This window comes from Labrus mixtus, chromosome 14 (assembly GCF_963584025.1).
Source record: "Labrus mixtus chromosome 14, fLabMix1.1, whole genome shotgun sequence".
Classification (NCBI taxonomy): Eukaryota; Metazoa; Chordata; class Actinopteri; order Labriformes; family Labridae; genus Labrus; species Labrus mixtus.
Window position 1 is genome coordinate 25,233,619 of NC_083625.1, and position 7,851 is coordinate 25,241,469.

The window sequence follows — 7,851 nt, forward strand, 5'->3', positions numbered from 1 at the left end:
AAAGGTGAAGATGACAAAAGTGAAGAAAAACAAAAGACTATAATTTATAGACGAAGCCGGGGTGATGTCACCCAATGGTTACTCCAAGGGGCTTTGGAAGCCCGTCGATTGTTGTTGCAATGCAGGAAATGTTGTCTCAACTTAATTTACAGTCAACCTAAAGACAGGCTGCGAGCTGGAGCTGAGACAGACTGACATTCAATCAGGTCAGCTACGCTCCTTATGCATAACTCATATCATTCATGGAATTCAAAAAATGGATGAGGTATAAAAACAAATCCCCCCTACAGTGTGTGCTGATGAAGATAATAACTAACCAGACAGAAATCTTTATTTGCACCAGGCTGTAAACATGTTAATTTATGTTGTAAAAAAAGTGGCATTTTGAATGGGTGTGTATGTGACTTCAGGGTCTTTTCAGCCAGCCTCAAGTGGACACTCGAGGAACTGCAGGTTTTAGACTTCCACATTGGATTCATTTTTCAACACCAGAGGTTGCCGGTTGAGCAAAACATTTGGAGCTCCCAAATAATATATACATATGTTAACATATGGGGCATTGGTCAAACACTAAAAGCCAAATACATGTCAAAAACATTCATCTCAAACATGGTTTCGATCTTTATAGTTCGTTTCTATCATGCTAATTTGTCTGTGTTCCATTTTCTGAAAAGGTAAGTTTTAGTTATTTATTTGAGGCTTTAAAAAGAGTTCTAACGACATGATTGACAGCTCCGTTGACAAATGAGGCTCCTGCAGCGCTGCGTGCAGATTAGCAGAGTAGAGGAGAAACGGGGAGAGGAAATGTAACAAACACTTACACGAGAGTCTTTGAGTTTTCTATAACTTTGAGTGTCTTCAGTAAACTGACACACAAGTCTCTTCTGCTGTGAACCATACTGACCTGAGGGATCTTTGACATCTTATCAATAAGTTCAATATGTTTGGTTAGCAGAAGGGGCGGGATCACAAATTTCCAATATGCTGGGGTATGTTGTGTAGGTATTTTGGCTTCACTTTTCTTTTTCAAAGGAAAGAGGTAGATGCATGTTGTCCAGCTTTATACAGGCAATAGTTTCAACCATGCACACAAATGCTGTACCACATTTACATTTAGAAAATGAGGTTTCATAGATGATACTTTATGCTATAAGGAATCACTGGATTTAATCTCCTCTACTCCTCAGAGTTCTCCTCACACATTGGGCACTGCAGGTTAATAACAGCACATTCTCTGTATAATGACTCCCTGGCCTTATTCAGCAGCCCTCTGTACCTGGAGACCTCGTGTCACCTCTCTTGTCTCTCTGCGGCTGCTGATAACTCTGTTAGAACTGTGTTGAAATGGATTTCTGTCCTCACCTCTGGGATGATGGAGTGTGTCCCGGCTCAGGCTCGGTCAGGAGGGACACATCCTGGCACTGATCAGGAGGGATTTAAGGCAGCATAATTGAATTTGGTTCAGGTGTGAATTGCATTCATTCGACATTATCACACGTTCTCACTTTTTACTCTCTCTATTTTATGCCCCCTTATTGTTTCAGATTTGCTAGAGCTGAACTATGCTCCCTATAAAATGTCCAAATCAAATCAGAGACTTTATATAAGACGTAGATGTAGCCGCTGAGACGTTACCTAGATTAAACTAGATTTGAAGACTCCAGTTTTGGGTTTTTCGCTGCTGATTATTTGGTTTTATCAAATAGTGATCATATTCAGACAGAGGGGAAGGACGTGAATCTTTGCGCTTGTAGAGCCTAACGTCATATTGATTTTCTGTCTATTTACTTGAAATAGGTCCCATAATAATAATTTAAAAAAAAATATGAAAATGAAAATTTGCAATTCAGACCATAGTTAGTGTGAAACTTCAGGTCTTTTTTGGGTTAAAGGTCGACACAATTGGACATGTTTTGCAATCAGTGGAGTCGCCCCCTGCTGGCAATTGTAAAGAATGCATGTTTGATTTTTGAACTTCCCTTCTCTGTTGGCTTCACCTGTTTAACCACGAGGATATGTCCACTTCTTATATAACCAGATTGATTTATAATAAGTAAAATATAATTCCATTTTAAAAACACAATAAAATAAATCTTGAATATGAGAGGGGAAAGGAACACAAACAGCCAGAGGTGTAGGGGTGGAGCCTGGGGTGGCCAGGGCCACGCTTATTAATCTGATTGGGTGGCCAACCCTTACATCCTTAACTTTGATTGGCTTATGTTGAAATCAACTATTGATGGTATTGGTGCTTTCAAGTGGTGTCGGACACATCGGAAAAAGGAGTTTCCGAGTTGAAAAATGCAAATGAACGCCTGCTGAAGTTGGAACAACAACCTGAATCGGAAAACTTGAAAAAAATATTCATCAGGCTGCTGGGCTTCCCTTACATTTTAATGAAACACATGTCATTATGTTAGTAATTTAAATTGTGGCTCCGGATGTACATCATCCTTTAGGAAAATTAAGCCAAGATGTTTTAAATGTTGACACTGTTGTGTCACCTTTTAAAGTTAAAAAATATATTTTAATGCCATTCATTAGGGTGTGTGTGTGTGTGTGTGTGTGTCGGTGTGTGAGAGAGAGAATGTGCTTGTGTGTGTGTGTGTGTGTGTGTGTGTGTGTGTGTGTGTGTGTGTGTGTGTGTGTGTGTGTGTGTGTGTGTGTGTGTGTGTTCACTTACACTTACAGCCGAGCCTGCAGAAGTCAGTGGTGCAGTTCAGCCACTTCTTCTGCCACTGCAGAGGTGATAAAAAAGAAAGGACAATGCTGCTACAGCGACTGTTTCAGGTTTTAAAGAAAATCTCTGCAGGGATACTTCCTTTAATGTTTTCAGACACTTTGGTTAATCTGATGCTTTAAGTGGAAAAAGGAGCACTCTGGATGTAATTTGAAACTACTTTGCAGCATTTGCAAATATTTTTTGGTGGCCAGCGGACAAAATCGACCACTGACATTACAAAACGTTTTGTACCTTAAAGTAATTTAGACCCAAAATATGTAAAAAGACATTCTGGTTTCTGTTTGTGGTACGAGGAGTATTGTCTACTGGTGCTTCAGCAGGCTTTGGCTGCACGGAGGAAAACAGCTCATGCAGAGCAAAGAGGTGGAATACAATCCCAGCTCCTATTGGTGGAGATCTATTGTCAATTAACCTTAAATTAATCTGTAACAGACCACCTCTATCTCCATAAAATATTGTCTCTTAGAAGTCGTTGCTCAACTCCAACTTCATTTTTGCTTTTAATGCTGTAAGCAAAGGCAACACATAAAAATAGAAAGTCTTGGTCAGAAGCTTTTTTGCTTATCGTTGGCAACACTGCAAAACCCTCAGAGGCTGTGTATCACAGCCAGACGAAACGATGGTTTCCAAGATTGCCTGCCATCTTGTTCTCAAGCTAACAAGGACTGCATGTCCGTATGAAAATCAAAACAAACCTTCTTCCTATAGACGCAGCCCGTCACAGGTCAAAGGAATAGATGTTTGCTGTGGATGGTTTTGAGTCTAACTTGTGTTTCAGTTTCACAGTCACTGCTGGTCTCCTCAGGTCACCTCAGCTGCTCGGTATTCTTCAGACCGAGCCTTCATCAATCATCGTATGCACACTCTGAGGTTCTTTAAATCTCACAGGAACCAATTTGAACATGACCTTTCACAAACCTCTTATGGAAATATTCCCATCATCCATTGTGGCCGCGCGTTTTTTTTTTTTTTTTTTTTTTTCCAAGCAGCGGCAGAACTAAAAGCTGAAGCTGTGCTGTTCTGCTCATAAGGTCTGGCGTCCTCTGTGGTGTAAAGGGCACGGACCCTGTGGAGAGAGAGAGAGGAGGAAGCTGCTGTGTGTGAGTGTGTGTTTGTGTGTGTGTATGTGTGTGTGTGTGTTTGTGTGCGTGTGTCTAGAGAAACAGGGAGGTTTGTTTGGCTTCTGCAATCATAAAATATGAATTTGTTTCCACTGTCACATGTGTCATTGAAGGGCTCCAAGGTCAACAAAAGGTCCCATCCAAACGTGAGTAGGACCCTCATTAATACTGGAGCACAAACATCTCACAGCAGGTCGGCACTTTTCATGCACGGAGCACCAGACTGCATGATAAATATGTTGCTTTAATAAACAACCCCACAGTGTCACCTCCATAACACTGAGACTTTAATCACACCTCACTCTGCTGTTTGTGTGCTTAAACAGTCGGCACTACCTTCACTTCAGTCTTCCTGCTACACCGGCTGTTTGCTCACTTCTACACCCAGAATGTGTTTTTAATGTCCAGAGCAAATCGAACGTTCAAATGAGCTGTTTCTCTGTTTTTACAATGAGGTTCATTCTGTTCACACAGGTGGGATACAGGGGAGGAGATGGAGAGAGAATTATGATAAAGGATTTTGATTCTTTAATTATACAATTGGAAAAGATGAAAGTGAAGGCATCAGTGGGTTATTAATAGTTTATATTCAGTCATAAAAGACATCCTCATTAACTCTGTTTGTCTGGAGCGTTCTTTTATTGGATGTCAAACATTTACGTCTCACAGGAAAAAGGTCACTCACACCGCAACCAAGAATAAACCCATATTAAGTTTTTATTTCTGTGCTCATGATTCCATTGTTTTACCAAGCTAGTTAAATCTTTAAAGGCGACCCCTCCCAGGGTTTACACTCTCACTGAGGGCACATTTAGTGGTTAATAATCGTCTACACATAGAAGTGGCTTCATCGGCATCCTGAAGAGGATAAAAGGTTAAGATAGAAATATGAATATTAAAGCATATACTGTATATAAATATTTAAATATTTCTGTATAGCTAACTTTATTTCCATCTGTGTTTGTGTAACTTTGTCCAAACAAACTTGAAACTTCAGTTTATGTAAATATGTGCTGCAGTAACTCCCCCTCCAGGCCACTTGGGGATATAAGTGGACCTCACTATCCACTGCGTCACTTCCATGCCCTGAAGAAGATCTTGTGCGGTCGAAAGCAGTTTGCATGTTCTTCCTGAATGTTTGTCTTTTACCATAAATGCCCTGATGGAAAAAAAATATAATTTAAAATGAACCCTTGGCTTTGAGTAAGAGTGCCTGATGATAGCCCCGTGGCTCCCCCTCACCTTAGATTAAAAAAAAGTCTTACCTGTTTGCTTTGTGTGTGAACTGAAAAATAAAATCTGATGTTTTTACATAGTGTGGGAAGTGACACAAATAAAATGAGGAGTGGGGAGGCTCAAATGTGACTTTTTACCATCTTAAGGAGGCCAAAAGTGAGCGCTCCATAGACCAACAAAATACTGGTCTAAGGTCTGTAGTCTGTGTGTGCAGTGTGTTCCTGCTATTCAGGAGGCGCATTAGTAAAATAAGTTGGTCATACAAAGGTAACAGAAGCAGGAGAATTCATACTCACACCTATTTGTTATAATACTCAAACATGACGGTGAGTGCCCAGAGATGTTACTATAGACCGTCCAGTATCCATTACACACAGTAGAGAATAAAGCAGAACAGTCAGTAAATCTTCACAGCCTGTTTCTGATCTCAAGCACTTTGAACATTATTTAACATAATGTCATCAACTCCATTCCTGTCGGCTTGTCTGGGCATTTTAATAATAAATGAGGCGACGCCTGTGAGTCAGTTCAGACAGAAAACTCAAGCTGCACAGATTTCACACTGACAAGAGTCATTCTAACAATCTCCTATAAAACACATCTTTACAATGTGGTGGTCTTATTTAAGCTGAAAGATTTCCCTCCTGCTGCTCTATATCGTTGGTTTGCCGTCTCGTACCAGACAGCATCCACCTGCAGGCTCTGACTGGGGTTAGGTTGTAATGTCCTCATCACTGCGAGGAGTGATGAGGTCGGAGCCTAGATGCCAAACTCAAACTGTTTTCATCAGGCCTACAGCTGCTTCAATAAATATTTCAAAAAGTGCAAACGTGAGTCGTCTGACTGAAATGAGGTTATGCTCTCGAGTCTACTGCGTACTACTCTAGTTCCATGAGTTGTCTCAAGCCAGGTCTTTCTAAAAAAAAAAAATCTGCCCATTTTTAAGGGAATGAAAGCTGACACTGATTGGTTTGAGTAATTCAAACTCAGTTAAATTGCACTATGTTGTTTAGATCTTGTGCTTTAGATTGTTTAAGTGTCTCAATGTGTGCCACCTACTGTAAGGCCATTGCAGCCACTTATCAGCAGGTACTATTTGTGTTCTGTCCTCATTCACATCTTCCACGTCTTCTTCCCCGAGAATCTGAGCTATACAGCAATACAATAAGATTCTCCTATTGAGGGGAACTTACGGCTTGATATTAGTTACACATTTGAGTTGTTTCCCTGGATATTTACTTGCTTGAATTTGGGCCTACGGCTTCTCCTGAATTATTCTCTCCACCTTTAATACATTAAGACAAAGATAATAATCAATGCAATTTTAGGCCTTTATAAATAACTGCACTGCCTTGAGCTAAACACTGCTATCACAACGTGCAGAATCTCTAGCAGCTTATGTTCACCCTGTTCACCAGCATGCCAACATTAGCACTGAAAATATTGTACAGCAGTGGGATGAAACCATTAGATCGTCAGCAATAGAGGAAGAAGAAGTTGAAACAATGAACAGCATAAAAGAAAGTTTCATAAATCTTACTCCTGGAGATCTGTAAAGTCACTGAGACTCATCAATCCGGCTTTCTCCTCATCCCTTCCCTCTCTGCTCTCCTCAGATGAGAAGAAGAACAACCTCCCGCAGGACTTCGACATCGACATGAAGGACCCGGAGACCGAGAAGGCTGCTGTGGCCATCCAGTCTCAGTTCAGGAAATTCCAGAAAAAGAAGCAGGACGTGAAGTCGTAGAGCGGACGGCGTTCAGCCGCGTCCTCACTCGATGTGGGCCGAGTCTTGCATGTCAATCAAACTTCACCGTCATGAACTGAGAAGGAGGGTGGGGGTGGGGGTCTTGAAGGCGGAGGTGAGGGGAGGGGAGGGGGAGGCCTGAGGGTAAAAAGCATCTCTGTGAAAGTTTGTGTGAAATTACTTACTTATAACGACTAATATATAAAAAAAATAATCAAGTTCTGAATGTGTGTATTTCAATCTTTCCTTTCATTTTGCTCTTCTTTGACTTTGACTTCGATGACACTTCATAGTTTAGCAGCTTAACATTTCGTACAAAACTTTCAGTGTAAGATACTCATGATGACAGGAAAACAAAAAAACATCTCATTAAACGTCGAACAGCGTTGACTTAAATTCAGGAGGAATATAAAGCCACATGCATCTCTGTGATTGATTTCATCGACTCTGCAGAGTGTCGTAATCTGAACATGTTTCTGCTCGTCTGGACGTCTGTTAAAAGCGTCGCGCCCTCTGGCTGTGTAAAAATGATCCCACGCAGTCAGCAGTGCTTTCATGCTGAACGACTGTTGCTTTTAAAAATCGAATCAATGTCTAATTTGTAACTGGAAGTCGGAGGTCTCCCCTCCATCTTGTCTTATTTTCCATCTGAAGACGTGAACCTCTCTGAGCTGTGTGTCTTTGTTTCGGTTGTAGATGTCGTGTTTGTGATTTGGTTCAGATCGTGTTTTTTCTCTCCTTGTTTTTTCTGTTGTACAAAATCCATTGTGGTTTAAACAATGTCAATGTTCTGTTGGCTCACACATGTATCCTGTACAAGCACATTCAAATATGCATGCAAGCTTGCAGAGATGGACACACACACACACACACACACACACACACAAACACACACACACACACACACACACACACACACACACACACACACACACACACACACACACACACACACACATGCATTTACATACAAAGAGAGAAATAAATAAAGACATTGAAACGGA

The 7,851-nt window shown here is 40.9% G+C and overlaps 1 protein-coding gene across 2 annotated transcripts in view; it reads left to right on the plus strand.

Annotated features, from left to right (window-relative positions):
* Positions 1-7,851, plus strand: part of LOC132988520 (calmodulin regulator protein PCP4-like) — a 34,019-nt gene extending 26,168 nt beyond the window's left edge. The window contains exons 3-4 of one of the 2 annotated variants that reach the window (XM_061055967.1): positions 3,978-4,010; positions 6,717-7,851. In XM_061055967.1, coding sequence (XP_060911950.1) covers positions 3,978-4,010; positions 6,717-6,847 — 164 coding nt within the window. In that variant the 3' untranslated portion in view covers positions 6,848-7,851. The remainder of the gene's footprint in view (positions 1-3,977; positions 4,011-6,716) is intronic. The other variant, XM_061055968.1, reaches the window with a different exon arrangement.